Source organism: Camellia sinensis, chromosome 15 (genome assembly GCF_055761805.1).
Source record: "Camellia sinensis isolate YWXY chromosome 15, ASM5576180v1, whole genome shotgun sequence".
NCBI classification, from domain to species: domain Eukaryota; kingdom Viridiplantae; phylum Streptophyta; class Magnoliopsida; order Ericales; family Theaceae; genus Camellia; species Camellia sinensis.
In genome coordinates this window covers 13,733,734-13,749,815 of record NC_138975.1, presented here as the reverse complement: position 1 = coordinate 13,749,815, position 16,082 = coordinate 13,733,734, and the positions used below count along the sequence as shown (strand labels likewise).

The 16,082-nt window shown below is 37.6% G+C and overlaps 2 protein-coding genes across 10 annotated transcripts in view; both read left to right on the top strand.

Annotated features, from left to right (window-relative positions):
* The window catches only part of LOC114296624 (midasin-like protein), a 66,852-nt gene extending 51,749 nt beyond the window's left edge, over window positions 1-15,103 (top strand). For all 9 annotated transcript variants that reach the window (XM_082908912.1, XM_082908910.1, XM_082908909.1 and 6 more), the window contains 22 exons: window positions 61-225; window positions 3,757-3,832; window positions 3,922-4,034; window positions 4,742-4,821; window positions 4,909-5,022; window positions 5,251-5,319; window positions 5,409-5,565; window positions 6,397-6,566; window positions 6,651-6,921; window positions 7,107-7,364; window positions 8,103-8,324; window positions 8,420-8,578; window positions 8,718-8,942; window positions 9,155-9,451; window positions 9,566-9,712; window positions 11,050-11,250; window positions 11,362-13,104; window positions 13,210-13,491; window positions 13,823-14,002; window positions 14,408-14,506; window positions 14,606-14,731; window positions 14,851-15,103. In XM_082908912.1, the coding sequence (XP_082765038.1) occupies window positions 61-225; window positions 3,757-3,832; window positions 3,922-4,034; window positions 4,742-4,821; window positions 4,909-5,022; window positions 5,251-5,319; window positions 5,409-5,565; window positions 6,397-6,566; window positions 6,651-6,921; window positions 7,107-7,364; window positions 8,103-8,324; window positions 8,420-8,578; window positions 8,718-8,942; window positions 9,155-9,451; window positions 9,566-9,712; window positions 11,050-11,250; window positions 11,362-13,104; window positions 13,210-13,491; window positions 13,823-14,002; window positions 14,408-14,506; window positions 14,606-14,731; window positions 14,851-14,883 (5,187 nt within the window). In that variant the 3' untranslated portion in view covers window positions 14,884-15,103. The remainder of the gene's footprint in view (window positions 1-60; window positions 226-3,756; window positions 3,833-3,921; window positions 4,035-4,741; window positions 4,822-4,908; window positions 5,023-5,250; window positions 5,320-5,408; window positions 5,566-6,396; window positions 6,567-6,650; window positions 6,922-7,106; window positions 7,365-8,102; window positions 8,325-8,419; window positions 8,579-8,717; window positions 8,943-9,154; window positions 9,452-9,565; window positions 9,713-11,049; window positions 11,251-11,361; window positions 13,105-13,209; window positions 13,492-13,822; window positions 14,003-14,407; window positions 14,507-14,605; window positions 14,732-14,850) is intronic.
* Window positions 442-2,219, top strand: LOC145813470 (uncharacterized). Its single transcript, XM_082908915.1, has one exon. It carries the CDS (start codon window positions 840-842, stop codon window positions 2,088-2,090), a length of 1,251 nt encoding a protein of 416 aa, XP_082765041.1. The 5' UTR covers window positions 442-839; the 3' UTR covers window positions 2,091-2,219.
* Window positions 15,104-16,082: the final 979 nt, after the last annotated feature.

Below are 16,082 nucleotides of genomic sequence, written 5' to 3'. Positions count from 1 at the left end.
ATTTACTTTTTAAACTCGTTTGGTCCTTAACCTTTTTTTTCCTTTTTTAATTGTGTCTAGGATTCAAATGCTCCTGTGATGGTTAAGATGGTGGAGCTGGTCACAATTCTTCAACAGAGAATTGTATTTCTTTTGAATGAATGGGATGATCATCCTGCTCTTCAGAAAATCGTGGATGTGATAGAAATGATTTTAGCTATTCCTCTAAGCACCCCGCTGGCTAAGGTAGTATATTTGACTAAGTTTGCATGGTTATTAGGACCAATTTGCTTAATGGCAGTGGTTTTAGACCACAAGTTAATCTGGAGTTCAAAATATAATAGCAAGAACAATTGTGAAAAAGCAAATACTGATAAATTGGGAAATCCACATAAGATACCATCTGATGAAAATAGGTAATGTTAGTTGTTCCCATTTCTTTAGTCTTATAATGCACTGTTAAAATTCACCCACTACACCACTACCACCTCACCTACTCCACTAAACCTAACCCACTACACCACTATCACCTCCACTTCACCTACTCCACTAAACCTAACCCACTACACCACTACCATCTCCACTTCACCTACTCCACCTACCACCTACTACCACCTACTCTTCTATATATAGGAATCATTGTAACATATCTATATATCAAAAATTAATAATACAATCAATATCTATACAATTCTCTATTTCTCTTTACATTATATTTCTACATGGTATCAGAGCCATAAGATTTAGGCCTATATTCCTTTCTTTCCGGCGGGCAGCCGGCTGGCAACCATGCCTTCGCTGCCTGCTGGAGTTTTTCAACACCTCGCCGAAGCAAACCCATTTGTTAATTTCAGTCTTCAATGGCTGATTCATCTTCAACTCCTCTTTTTCTAAACAATATTTTTTGTACCACCTCCCTCAAAAGAATGGTTACTTCACTTTTCCACCACCTCCCTCATCCGCTGTTGCTGTTGTCTGGTGTGGGAACTAATGCCATTGGATACGACCTCTCTCCCGAGTCTTCATTTGCCCGTTACATGTGTGGTCAAGGATTTGACACATGGGTCCTTGAGGTTAGAGATGCTGGGTTGAGCATGCAGGGATCAGATTCGAAAGAAATTGAGAGGTCTGCCCATACAATATCTGATATGATGGAAGCTACTGCTGTGACTGCAACTGATGGAGTTTTTCCTGCAGAACAGCAGTCAACCAATATCTCCAGTGCAAAGGCAGACTCTGATATCTCTGTTGTCAAAGGGGACCCAAGAGGGATGGCAACTGTATGGGATGAATCAAGACTAGTGACAGAGTTGACAGAAACTTTTATGCGTCTGTCGGAAAGACTCTCTGGCTTTCTCAGTGAAGGCCAATCAAAAATTATGTATGCAAAACTTTTCGATCAAATATCAAGACTCTTGGAGGACTTTTTTCTATATGAACGCTTTAACGAGATAAGAGGAAAACTTCCAAGTTTGTTAGAAGCAAGGCAAACTTCTGCTGTGGCTAGCCAAATCAGGGATCTGAGTCAAAAGCTTGTAAATATTATTGAAGAAAGTCAGCGTTCTGTTTCACCTCAGTTGTTTAATCTACAAGAGCGGTTTTTCACAACAATTGAAGATTTCCAGAAGCAACTTGACTTAATGGTCCAGTATGATTGGGACTTTGATCACTACCTGGAAGAGGACATTCCTGCCGCGCTGGAATATATAAGGGCAACCAAACCGAAGGATGGTAAATTGCTTGCAATTGGACACTCCAAGATACCCATTTTATTATTATTATTACTCCGGGTTACCTCCCTTTCCTCAACTATCTTTTATTTTCTATATATATCTATCTATATGTCCATTCCAACCACTTCTGATTTTTCCAAATTTTCTTTTATTTTTATTCCACAAAAAAAAAAAAAAAAAAAAAAAAAAACAAAACACTTTATTCAAAAAAAAAAAAAAAAAAAAAAAAAAAACACAACAACCCACACAAACACCCATCCACAGGCGGGATTTTTTCCTTATCCCTTCTCTACTCTGCTGCCGGTCTCTTCTTCTTGCCTCCGTCCTGGGCGGCCCTTGCCGGTGTTGCCTCCGTGTTTCCCACTCCACTGGCCATGATCACTACACCCTGCTCCTCCACTGCAGCATATGGCGGACCTCCAAAACGGAACATCACGGTGGCCTTCCGCTTCAGCTCCTTGTTTTCCGCCTTCAGCACACTTATCTCTGCTCGCGCATCCTTATACATGCGTTGAAGCAGAGCCAGTTGGGCGTTTAACTGCTGCACCTCATTTGTCCTACTCTGCAGCCGGTTCGACAAGTTTGTGACCGCAGTCATGGTTTCCACACATGACTTCAAAGTATACTGATTGGCCTCTACATCTGACTGCACTGCCATTCTTTGCTCCACCGACCGCATCGGAAAGTTCAACGGAGCAAACTCCGGGGCGCTTGGTTGAGGTTCCAGTGCCACCGCACCAGTTCTCTCTCTTGTTGACTCATTGAGGTCGGGAAAGAGAGTGAGCAGACCACGGGAAGATGAGGCCATGTTCTGGGTAGCTGAACGGGAAGAAGAGGCCATGTTTTTTGGGTTGCTGAGTGTTTCCGAGAAGGGTTGGATACAGAGTATTTACAGATTGTTTCAGAATGACAAGTTCAGAGGTTTCAGTCTGGTTTGGTTTCCACCGCCTCCGCATTGGTTTATATTGACACTGACGACGCGGCCGACACGCCGCTCTGTCGCTCACGTGCCTCGCCGCGTCTCTGGCTCACCTTTTGATGGCTCGACGCTTTCTGTCGGGCACGACTTTTGATGAAGTGGGCGCGCCTTTTGAGGGCTCAACTTTTTGATGGCACGCCTTTTTATGGATTGGACACGCCTTTTGATGGCACGCCTTTTTTGACAGATTGGGCACACCTTTTGAGGGTGCGACTTTTTAGGGGTCCGACAAGACTCTGTAAACTGTCCCGACATTGATTCCGGTTAGCTCCTTCATGGGTCCGACAAGACTCTGTAAACTGTCCCGACATTGATTCCGGTTAGTTTTTACAAGGGTCCAGCAAGACTCCGTAAACTGTCACAACATTGTCTGCTACAACGGTCCAACATGACCCCATAAACTGTCTTCTACATCGGTCTGACACCGCCATCCAGTGTCCTCTACACCGTTATGACACCACCATACAGTGTCCTCTACAACGTTATGACACCACCATCCAGCGTCTTCACCAATGGTCTGACACGACCATACAGTGTCTCCTATCCTCTTTTATTTTTATGTATTTTCTTGTTTTGTTACTCTCTCCAAACTCAAGTTGGTTAGTTCCTATCCCCCTTGAGTTTGCGGGGGGCTGTTAAAATCCACCCACTACACCACTACCACCTCACCTACTCCACTAAACCTAACCCACTACACCACTATCACCTCCACTTCACCTACTCCACTAAACCTAACCCACTACACCACTACCACCTCCACTTCACCTACTCCACCTACCACCTACTCTTCTATATATAGGAATCATTGTAACATATCTATATATCAAAAATTAATAATACAATCAATATCTATACAATTCTCTATTTCTCTTTACATTATATTTCTACATGCACAATGAGCAATGTTGCTGTTACACCATGTGCTTAAAACATTAGGCATTACCAATTGGCTCAGGCTCCCTGCCCCCTCTGTTCTTTTAAAAAAAGAAAGCTTGTGCGTATTAAAGGTACAGTAACATCTGTCTGCTTAAATTTGGGTTTTCTTTGCTGCTTTCTTCTTTGAAGGCTCTTTCAGGTTTGCAGTTCCTGCTTAATAGGGTGCGGGTGCTACAGGAAACTGTTTCAAAATTCCCGCTCTCTGGTAAGCATTTAAATTTGGTAAGCATGAGTTCTTTTGTGGTTGTGCTATCAATTTTCTTCTCTCTTCACTCTCTCCTTTTTTTGACTCAGCTGAACTGGATCCGATTTTTAGCCTGGTATCCTCATGGCAAAAGTTGGAATTTGAGTCTTGGCCTGCCTTGCTTGATGATGTTCAAATTCAATTTGAGATTAATGCTGCGAAGGTATGTTATTTGCTCCTTTATTTTATTTTATTTTATTATTATTATTTTTTTTAAGAATATATAGTTAGTTTCTAGTGAAAACACTCAAAAAGCGTTTAGACCTTACTCGAAATATTCATATCAAATTTGTGAGGATGATCTAGAAATCGATTTCAAAACTTCAACAATATGACAAAGCATCAGGCCAGGAAAGTTCAACAATTAAAAGTTGAGACAGGAAGCTAATCAGCGGATTGAATTCTGTACTAAAAAAGTGCTAGCACCTGTTTGCAGTTCCAAAAACATGCATTTGTAATAAATCCTACTTAAGAGCTGAAAATTTGCTATTATATCTTAGACACCAAAATAACTATTGTAATAGCCTGGAACCATGCCACCGCTAGTAAAGGTTTTCTCATGATTTGAAACACAGGAATCATGCTACCACTAGTGAAGGTTAAGTACTGACACATAATTTGGGGAAACTGACACTGTATGATGATAAACTCATTTCTTTTCCTCTTGATGAATATTTAAAGACGTTTTAGTGGAAGGTTCAATCTACCCTTTTGAGTGGAATATAAGCTCCTAAGTGTGCCTTCATCATTGAAAACAGCAAGTTTTTGAGGAAATAATCAAGCTGCTGTGTTCTTCTTGTTTCTCTTATTGCACCGTTAATAGATTTTGCAAATTTGCTTAATTAACTTCTAATTTTTATCTTCTTGCAGTTATGGTTTCCTTTGTATTCAGTTCTACAGCGTAGACATTCTGCTGATATTGCTGAATATAATAGATGTACTATCCAAAGGCATGTGCTTAGTTGAGATCTATCTTGAATTTGAGTTGAACTAGAATTCACTATGTTTCAAGCAATAAATGATAATTTAACCTGCAGTTTGGAGGAGTTCATTCAAACATCCACTGTTGGTGAATTTAGAAAACGTCTTCAACTTCTTTTTGCTTTCCATGGCCAAATCAGCACTGGTATATACTGGGGGTCTTACTTAAGGTACAGATTCCAGAATCAAAGTATGGCAGCAGCTGTTTAAATAGGAAACCATATAAAGAGAACTTCTAAGAAATATATATGTACTTCAAGCATATTTTGTTTTTTTGGTTTTGGTTTTTGTGATAGTACAATGGTGCCATTGTGCTCTGTTATAATCTGTTGCCTGCTAGACTTTTATGAAATCCTTTCTCTTTCAGCCAGTGATTTAATTGGTATTCCATTATGCAGTACTTGCCATACGGAAAGTGTGAGGATTTTATACAATATATTTGGCTTCTATGTGCAATATTTGCCAACGTACGTTCTCTGTCACTATTTTCCAACTTTTAAGATTTATTTCCAAGTGAAAAGCTTTTTAAATATTTTGGTGGTGACGTCTTGTTCAGAATTTTGGAACATATAGAAGATAAGAGAAGAAGTATCGAGAAGGAATTGAAAGAACTTTTGAAGCTATGCCGGTGGGAGCTACCTGAGAGTTATGTTTCCATAGAAAGTTCAAAAAGGACCAGGCAGAAACTTAGGAAGCTCATACAAAAATACACTGTAAGTATCGGTATCATATTGGATATGTTTTGTTCATTCTCATCATTCAATTATTACGTGCATTAATATAGATATACTCAGCTAATCTTATGGTACCGTGTTTGTGTGACCTTCAAGTTAAGGGTGGTACAGGCAAAAAATTCTAAACATGCATGCTTTGAATTTGCTTTATCTTTAGAATTTTAGTGGATTTATTGCCCTATTTGTATTATTTGAAAAATGTATCAATATAGTTACACATAATTATAATGGGTTTGGCTTCTCTCAAGTTGTCATCTTAACTTGAGAGAGCGTTCTGGCTTAGTAAGTCTATTTTGGAACTGATTTCGCTGATCCGAACCGTTCACTTTTTAGGACTCGTTGAGTAGAATATTCATACAAAAAATTAAGATGATTGGATATCAGTAGCTATATATTTGAATCATATTTGTTTTAAAAAAATGGACGACAAATATAATTTCAATAATAGCCATCTATTTTTTATAATACAAATTTAATTCAAACATATGGCTACCGATATTTGACCTTCTTGATTTTTTGCATGAATATTCTACTCAATGAATCCTAAAAAGTGAACAGTTCAGATCATTGAAGTTGGTTCCAAAAGCAACCTACCAAACACAAACACTCTCTCAACTTGAGATGGCCAACATGAGAGAAGCCTATCCCAATTATAATTTGCTGCCTCCGCCACTGATGTTTATGTTCATCAGAGTTTCTTTTGATATCTGTCATCACTTTGTTCTTGTGAATTTTCAATATGAAAGTTTAAGTGCTTAACCAGCCTAGTTGCATACAGATATCCTTGGTTTATTGATTTAATTGGTACAGGATTTACTGGAACAACCCATAATGCTTATTATCAATAAAGATGCTCCACAAAAAGGGATAAAAGCGCAATCTGTGCCACAAGGTCCAAAACTTCACACTGATTCTTTTGACAAGAATAGGGTGATGCTGAATGTTGCATGTGATCAGATTCTATCCAGAGATAAGGACAGGTGTGCTTTATCTGTTTTGCAATTCTGTATTTTGCAGTGCTGTTAAATTCTCTTGCTGAACTTTGTCTGATTTCTTCTCTGCAGGTCCACATGGTTTATAGATTGGAGGAAGAAAGTAGATTATGCTTTGCAGAACTTGCACCTTGAGAGGACACCTGAGTCTACATGCATTGCATACCAGGAAGAAAGCAAGCAAGTGTGGTGTACCATTGAGAATATTAGCAGAACTGCAATTGATTGTTCTGACCTTTGGAAGGAAGAAAACAAGAGTTTGGGAAAGAGGAGGGCATTGGCTGACCTTCTGAAGCTTTTAGAAAATTGTGGCTTGTCTAAGCACAGGTCTACAAATTTTGAGGTACATGAGCATACTCAATCTATGGATTTTAGTCTTAAATTTGACGAGAACTTTATTTCCAACGATCTTTTTGAATCTTCAAGCTCAGTCCTTCATATTTCTTGTAAGCTGTCATGTTTTTTGTCCATTGTTTGCTTGTTTCAAGTCTGATGATTGCTTTTTCTGTGTTGGATGGCATTGTATAGGATCAATTCCAATCCAACCAATCAAATTGGTGGATTCTTAAGTCTTCATATGATAGGAAGCATTTACTGATGAAACAAGGTGGTCCGTCTTCCAAGGATTTGTTTGCTGCTCTGTGCCAGCAGCATCTGGGTTTGCCCCTTGAAAGTTTGGACAGGGAATGGGAAACAGCAAACCAATACTACTTTCGGAGCATGGCATCGGTCCACCTTCTGCAGCAGATTTGCCTGAACTTCCATAAAGACTTTACTCTTGAACAGGTACATCTTTTATTTGAAGGGCATGGTTTCGTTAGACTAGACTCATTATTCAACCCCAACCTAATTCTAGTGGGAGCAAAATTTAAAGCTCAAGATGGTTTTGATGGACACGGGGCTCCTATAGTTCTTGTCCGCAGTTGGTTTGTCATGAATTTTGGATGGAATATATGTGTAATTTTTTATTGTTTGAGTGTGTGCGTGCTCGCAAGTAGCTTTTTATTTTATGCTATTATTTTTGATAAGCAACAAAAAGATTTTATTAAAAATGAAAAAGAAGGTACATGTTTGTGCGGAGCTTCTATATTGCATGCATGTTTCACTTGTTGATTGGGCATTTTATGGCACCAAGTTTTGGGGACTAGCCAACTAGGTTTTGCCCGGTGAATGTTATTTCGCTTATATGTTTTTGCTGGGAATCTGATGGGGTTTGGAAGAGAATTGCAGCCCTTACTAGTGAGAATTGTTGGGACCTCGGTAATCTTGTCAGATAGGGATGCCCTTAATTTTCACTGCTGGACCAGTCCTTTGTCTGCACTCCACACTTACGAATTCCACTCAAGTCAATAAGCCTTTGCACTTCACACTAGCAGAAAATGTTGACAGTGTCTTTATTTTGAGTTCAATGTATTGATCTAAATTCGGATGTCATCATATCATGTCTGAAAAGCATCTATATTGAGATTATAATATCTGGTAAGATTGTACTTGACACGCATGTACATTTCATGTTTTATGCAGGTTAACAGATCAGGTTCTTTCCTTGACCATCTTATGGTAATACAACAAGATCAACGGGCTGCTGCATACAGTTTTGCGGAGCATCTTGGGTGCTTAAGGAAATGTGTCTCACTTTTTGAAAATTTATTGTCTGGCTCCCTTGCTTCTGATACTGTAAGTAGTAGCGAGTTCTCTTTTGCCCAGAACCAGCATGCCACGTTTAATTGCATGTGGCAACAAAAGGTAGGCTTTCTCTTCGAATTGGAAATGGTGTCTTATGGAATTTCACCTTCTAGAGCCTGCGATGGCAACACTAACGATACTTTTTAATATTGCAGCAACTATTAGATAGTTTGTGTTCTACGTTGCTTGAAGAATGTTTGCTGCTAAAAGCAGTTGAAAGTAATCATCTGAACAATTGTCAAAGTGTCAAAGCTGCAGCAAATAGGGTTCGCGTTTTCCTTGAGAAATTTATTCCCGACTTTCAGAAATCTAAGGTGCTGATTTCGTTCATTGTGGCACTCTATTGTTTTAACTTTTTCTTTTTATTTTGGTTGGTGGGTTTGTTTGTTTTTTTTTCTTTTATTCTTTTTTTTTGGTGGTGCGTTTTTCTTACTTATGGAAACTTTTCAACAGGATTTACTGGATTGTTACCTCATTGGCCTTGATAGAGTTGTAACCTCACTGGCAATATCTTTGCATCCTTGTGTTGTTTCGAAACAAATGGAACAGTTAGTCTTTCAGAATTTTCGTATGATAAAGGAGTTTGAGGAGAACCTTGGTGCTTTCCTACGGCAAGATGAGGATAGAAGATCAGTTAAAATGGTTCTGCTTGGCCGTTTTGAAGATATATTGAAGAAGGTAGTAGATTCATACATGTATTTTCGAAGAAGAGTTTTCATTTTGTTTCTCCAACTCGAAAAGACGTACTACAATGAATAGTTTACTTCAGAATCCAATGCAGTCTTTCTTTATCTAGCTAAACAATTTGTTGAGCTTTATTTAGGCATACAAAATAGCTTCTTACAACCTTTGATTTAACATTGATGGAAGTTCTTGATTTAACATTGCAGGTTAACTTGATAGCAGAGGGTTATAATTGTGCTGTGCAATCAAACAATGAGGATGAAGTCACCAGTTTTCCCACAGAAAAAACTTTTGAACTTGAAACTGAGTTTAGTGAAGCCCTCAAAGAAACGTATAAGCATATTGTGGATGCATTGCATAAGATAGTTTGTTGGAATAGCAGTGACACTGCTGTCGAGTCACTTGGTAATATTACTATGTGGAAGATTCAATTTGAATCACATGTAGCAGATCTACATTTAGACGTCATATGTGATGCAGTAGTCCAGGCAATTATTTGTGCAGTAAGTTATATTTTTGTGCTGTTTTTGGGAGAGAACTTTGTTTGGAGTCCCCAAAAAAAAAAAAAAAAAGCTCTCTTTTTTGATTTACTCTTTCGTCTGGTGTGTTTTTCTTAGGGGAAGATCGTGAACCATTGTGGTAAAGGAAACCCTCATCTCTGTGTTCAAGTTGAAGCACATTTAAAGCATCTTTATTCATTGTTGGACTTAATGTTGACCTTCAGCAATAGTCTTCTGCATGATTTTCTAGTCGTTCATAGAATGGTAAGTTGGCTCACCTCTAAATCTGCTCTTCACTTTATATGAAGTTAAATTTAGTTTGACATAGTTATATGAATTAAACCAATGTCTTGGACAGTGCGTACAATTCTATGATTTTTCAGTTTTACACGGAGTGCCTAAATTTTATTATTTGAAAGTCTTTTTTGGCTTGGTTTTCTTTGTTTTACTTAGCTTGTTAGATTCTCTCTCTCTCTGCTTGCCCACCACAAACAAGGAAACAAAACACTTTTATTGATTATTTCCTCTGTTATCAGAATCTTACGATTCGCGATTCGATTCACGATTCGATACGCAATTTTTGCAAAATCGATACGAATCTATGAGTGAATCTATTTTGGAAGTGAATCTCTAGTGAATCACACGATTCACAATCGATTCACGATTCGATTCACTTTTTACGATTCATGCAATTTTTGAAATTATTGTTTTCGACTCATTTTTTCCATCTTTTTAGTGAAAATGACATAATACAACTTCTAATAACATTTAATACCAAAATAACCAACATGTATATATGATTTGTTGTTATTTTAGTGATCATGGAGTTTTTTATAGGATTCAATCAGATTCAGTCAGACCTAACATATTTTTAACTTTTCTTCTCATTTTTTTCCCCTTCAAAAAATTGTAATATATCTTCTAAAGATATTTAAGATTAAAGTTACACTATGAATTATCTATTACTATTTTATTAAATTGAATATTACATGTGTGAGGTCAGCTATACTTTTTAAAATGTTTTAGGCTTTAAAATAAAATATCCTAAATAATTCTTTCTTATTATTTGTTCACTCTTACTTAGAAAAGTATATATACTTATTGTCCAAATATCAATATCGTTGTAAACTATTGTTACTTTAGAAATTAATAATTTGTCTATTTGGTTATTATTTTTATTAAGAATGGTTGATAAAAAATATCTAAAAAATAAAAAAAAAGGTAAGATAGTGATTTTACATAGGAACCTTTGTTAACTTCTTACCTATTAAATTACGCGATTATCATTCAAAATAACATTTTTGTTGATTTAAGTATAAATATTTTATATTCATAAGATATATTTAACATTTAAATGTGTAGTTATATGTTTTTAAGTAATTTAGAAAAAGTGACCGAATCTTTACGATTCACGATTCGATTCGATTCGATTCGCGATTCGGTACGAGGCCATTTCAATTCACGATACGAATCCCGATTTGACAACTATGATTATTTCTATCGTTGTCATGATTCTGTTCTTATTTACTACTGAATTACAATTATCTGTTGTATTTAAACATTTCTGACTTCCGGGCATCTCTGTCTAAATTTAATAACAGGTCTCTGCAGTAACTCATGTGCTTGCGAACATTTTTGCTTCATTATATTCCAAAGGATTTGGGATCTGTAATGAAGAAGAGGAATCTAAGGATGATAAAACTGAAGATGCAAAAGGAACGGGTATGGGTGAGGGTGCAGGGCTGAATGATGTTAGTGATCAGATAGATGACGAAGCTCAGCTCCTTGGGACTTCTGAAAAGGTATGGATTCAGACTACATAGCAGATATAAATTTTAGCAATATATCTTCTAACTGATAAATGAAGACATGGTTCATAAATCATAATCATTTTTTTTTTAATGCTTCTGCAGCCGAATGATGAACAAGATGACTTAAATGAAGTTCCAGGCAAAGATGCTAAAGGTATAGAGATGGAACAGGATTTTGCTGCTGATACATTCAGTGTTAGCGAGGAATCTGGAGATGATAACAATGAAGATGATGAGGATGGGCAGCTGGAGTCTGCAATGGGGGAAACTGGCGATGATGGTGAAATCATTGATGAGAAACTTTGGGATAAGGATGATGAAGAAAACCCTAATAATGCAAAAGAGAAATATGAATCTGGTCCATCAGTTAGAGACACAGATTCTAGTGGTAGAGAGCTTAGAGCAAAGGAAGATTCTGATTCTGCCACTCCTGCTGATGAAGCTGGAGAGCTTAATCCCAATGAACTCGACAAGCAAGAAGCTGAGAATGAAAATCAAGATGATCTTGACAATTCTGAGAATGTGGAAGATATGAACATGGACAAAGAAGAAGCTTTTGCAGATCAAATGGGGTTGAAGGTTGATGAGCCTAATCAAGGATCTGAAGATATGGAGATGGATGAACAGGAAGGCGCAGATACCATGGAAGATGATGGCCCAGAAGAGCTTGATGAGTCTGATGAAAATAAGAATGGTGAGGAAGAGAAGCACGAGTCACTGGATGAAGGTCTGGAAGAGGCAGAAACTGAACAACCTGGTGGAAATGCTGAAGGGGATGATGTGGGGAATACTAAAGAAGAGGCTACAGCGATGGACTTGGCGATGGCAAAAAAAGATGTGTTCGAACCATCTACTTCTGACCTTTCTATTGACCATGTGCCACCAAATGCTGAATCTGCTACACAGCCAAAGGGTGACTCACTTGCAGCAGATTTAAGAGATGTTGCATCCAAATCCGAAGAAGCAAAGTGGTCTAATACAAGTGACAGTCAGAATGACCTTGCTCCTATGAGAGGCCTACAAAATGCATCCGAGATTGAAATCAAAGTAAATGACTCTTCACAGAGTGGGAAAATAAGTGATGATCAACCACAAAGTCAGTTGCCTCAATATGATCCTTCATCATCTCAGAAAACCCAACCAAACCCTTGTCGTAATGTTGGTGATGCCCTTGAGGAATGGAAAGAAAGAGTCAAAGTGACTGTTGATCTTCAGGAAAACAACAAAGAATCTCTAGATGATATGCTAGATGAGGATGCAGATGAGTATGGATATGCTGCGGAGTTTGATAAGGGAACAGCTCAGGCATTGGGATCTGCAACATCTGAACAGATGGACAAGAACATCAATGGTGACAAGCCTGATGAAGACGGCAAAACCATGGGTAGAGAAGACCTTACTGAGATGGAAGTTGAAAAGCAGGATTCTGAAACGCGCCCTATTAGAACTTTGGTCACGAATCGTACAGAAAAGATTGAGGGGCAGGTGGAGATCCATGACTCAGAGGAGCCACCGGAGGAATCCCAAGAAATTCACGGCCATGACAAGAGTGATCATTCCCTATCAGGCAGCTTGGTGTCCTTGAAGAGATCATACATGGCTGAGGACATAGACCAACTTGATAAACTTTCCCTGCACGACAAGGAGCTAGGGAAATCTCACAATCTTGAGGCAATACCTAATGATGTGAGAGATAATGCCACTGTTCTCTGGAGAAGCTATGAACTGCGCACAACCAGGTTGTCTCAAGAGTTGTCTGAACAGTTGCGTCTGGTCATGGAACCCACTCTAGCTAGCAAGCTCCAAGGGGATTACAAGACTGGAAAAAGGATTAACATGAAGAAGGTAAGCAAAAAAACATTATTATTATTATTTTATCATTCAGTTACGGGCTTCACTGTTTTTTAAAGAAAAAAGAATAATTGTAAGTTCATAATTGGCAATTGCCAGGTGATTCCGTACATTGCAAGCCATTATCGGAAAGATAAGATATGGCTAAGGCGTACCCGGCCCAACAAACGTGATTACCAAGTTGTCATTGCTGTGGATGATTCCCGCAGCATGTCAGAGTTTCATTGTGGAGATGTTGCTGTTGAAGCTTTGGTGACGGTATGCCGTGCCATGTCTCAATTGGAAGTGGGAAATGTGGCTGTTGCACGCTTTGGAACGAAGGGAAACATTAGGTTACTCCATGAGTTTGATCGGCCTTTCACTGGAGAGGTTGGGGTCAAGGTTAGTATATTCTTCAGAACATCAAGTGAATATATATGAGAAATGTTTGAGACTCACAATTTATCCTACAATGACATGATAAGGGGAGTTGGGCCTTACATGGTTGAGTTTGTGGCAAATCAAAAGTTGACACATAACGTGTCATGTCATTGTAGGTAAAATTGTGGGTCTGAATTTTTTTCCAATATATATATATACATGTACATATATAAGTTGCCTAAGGCATCTGGAATATACATGTATCTTGTTTTCTTTATTGACATGAACTGTTCCATGCGATTAATTTTTTTTTTAAAGATGAATGTCTGAGATTTGATTAACTGTTACACAGATGGTCTCAAGCTTGACTTTTAAGCAAGAAAATACCATCGCGGATGAACCCATGGTTGATCTCTTGAAGTACGTGAACAATATGCTGGATGTTGCAGTGGCAAATGCACGACTCCCTTCCGGACAGAATCCTCTACAACAGCTTGTTTTGATCATCTCTGATGGTCGGTTCCATGAAAAGGTACTTCTTTTTGTCAAATTGTCAACATGCTATATGGATTCTTCAAAATAAATCAAATACCTATGTTTGACACTTGACACTTGGACAAGGGTGTGGGATGTGTCTGATGCCTTCCATCTGACACTTATCTATTTGTATTTAACACTATCATTTTATGTATAGATTGTTATATAATTGCTATAAAATGAGTAATATGCCTTTTGATACTGTATGTTACCTAACTACCATTTTATGTTACATAAAAAATATGAAAATGTGACCCATTGTCCAACCTCTAGATACGAACCCGTACCTAAGGCCATGTAACATAGGTCGACAGTAATTAAAGGTCACTACCTCCTGCTATGGTTTGAACTTGTTTGTACTTTTTCACTGGTTCTTATATTTCTTCAAATCAAATTACAGGAAAATTTGAAGCGCTGTGTTAGGGATGTCTTGACTAGAAAGCGTATGGTAGCATTTCTGCTTCTGGATAGCCCTCAGGAGTCCATAATGGACCTCGTGGTATATATCCTTATTTATCCTATTGTATTGTTTGTGTTCGTCTACTTTTTGAGCAAATCTTGTGCCATAAAATTTAATTATGCTTTTTTGGGCCTCCAGGAAGCATCATTTGAGGGTGGTAATATAAAATCTTTGAAGTATCTAGACTCATTCCCGTTCCCATTCTACATTGTCCTGAGGGACATCGAAGCACTTCCTAGAACCCTTGCTGATTTATTGAGACAAGTAAGTTTCTGCAGTGCTCAAATATATTGCAGGTTATTGTGTTGCCTTATTGTAGATTTTGATGTTCCTTTTGTATAATACTGATGCAATGTTTTTGGTCTTTCATTTACCTACTGCAGTGGTTTGAGCTAATGCAATCTTCTAGAGACTAATTGCATGACAGAGCTCTAGTCGACTTGGTTGATTTTTCCGCGCTGAGTGAAATACAATGTGTGTGTGTGTGAGAGAGAGAGAGAGAGAGAGAGAGAGAGATGAGATTACGGACAAATAGCAGAGCGGGGAGAATAAGATCATTGTATAGCTGTTTCTGAATTTTGTACATATTACAGTTATTATCAATATAAATAGGCTATGTGCCACATTTTTGGTGAATCTGGTGCGTTTTTCAAGTATAGATTTCTCATGTGAATTTGGGTCTTCGTGAGTTTTGCATATTTTGTGTAAAAGATATTAATGTATATCTTGTGCATTATCTATGATTTTTGGGAATTTTTGATGGAATGTAAGCTTACTTTGTGTAAAAGCACAAAATTTAGATGGAAGTGAGAGTGCATAGCGCAAATCTGAGAGCATGACTGGCCGTGAACTATGTGTCTTGGTCTTGGTCTTGGCCCACAGTGCACTAAACCTTTACAACTCATTCACAACGTCAAAATAGCCATAATAAAAAGAAACACAAAATTTGTTTTTAGTCTTAATCACGGGTCATAAAAAGACATTTTACACCAAATGGTAACTAATTGTAACATGTATACGAGGCTCAATATTTTAATGATGGAATCTCATTATTAATAAATAATTATACAAATTGAATAAATGTATGGACATCTTAAGGAGGTCGAGACACAATCAGTTTTTCTCAAACAGCTCACCTGAAAAATATTAATGAATGAAATGAGATAATGTGTAATATAATAATACATTTAAACAAGTAATGACAATTTGAAAAATAATTATTTAAGAATTTCATTTTGCATTTGAAAATAAGAGCACAAAGAAAATCTCATTTCCAAAATTCTTAATTTTCGGTACCAAATGGTAGTAACAACATAACCATCATGCAGTTCCAAAAAAAAAAAAAAAAAAACGTAACCATCATTCTATATATGTGAACAATAATCATGATCTCAATTATCAATTCTAAACATATATACTCAAGGCAACAAGGGTCGGTGGATTTGGTTTCGAATTTTTTTTTATCGGTGAAAGTCAGTTGTTAATTGTTAAATTAACACTTATGAGAGTTAGTCTCTTTACCTTTTAGTTTCGAACTTAGGATTACGATGGGGTGGCGCTTGAGCCTTTTCTGAAGTCAATCTAGTTGAAGTCACTCGAATGCATCAAGACTCTT

Bases quoted from the DNA above. Each gene is read 5' to 3' on its own strand.
- LOC145813470 (XM_082908915.1), top strand. From the start codon at position 840: ATGGCTGATTCATCTTCAACTCCTCTTTTTCTAAACAATATTTTTTGT.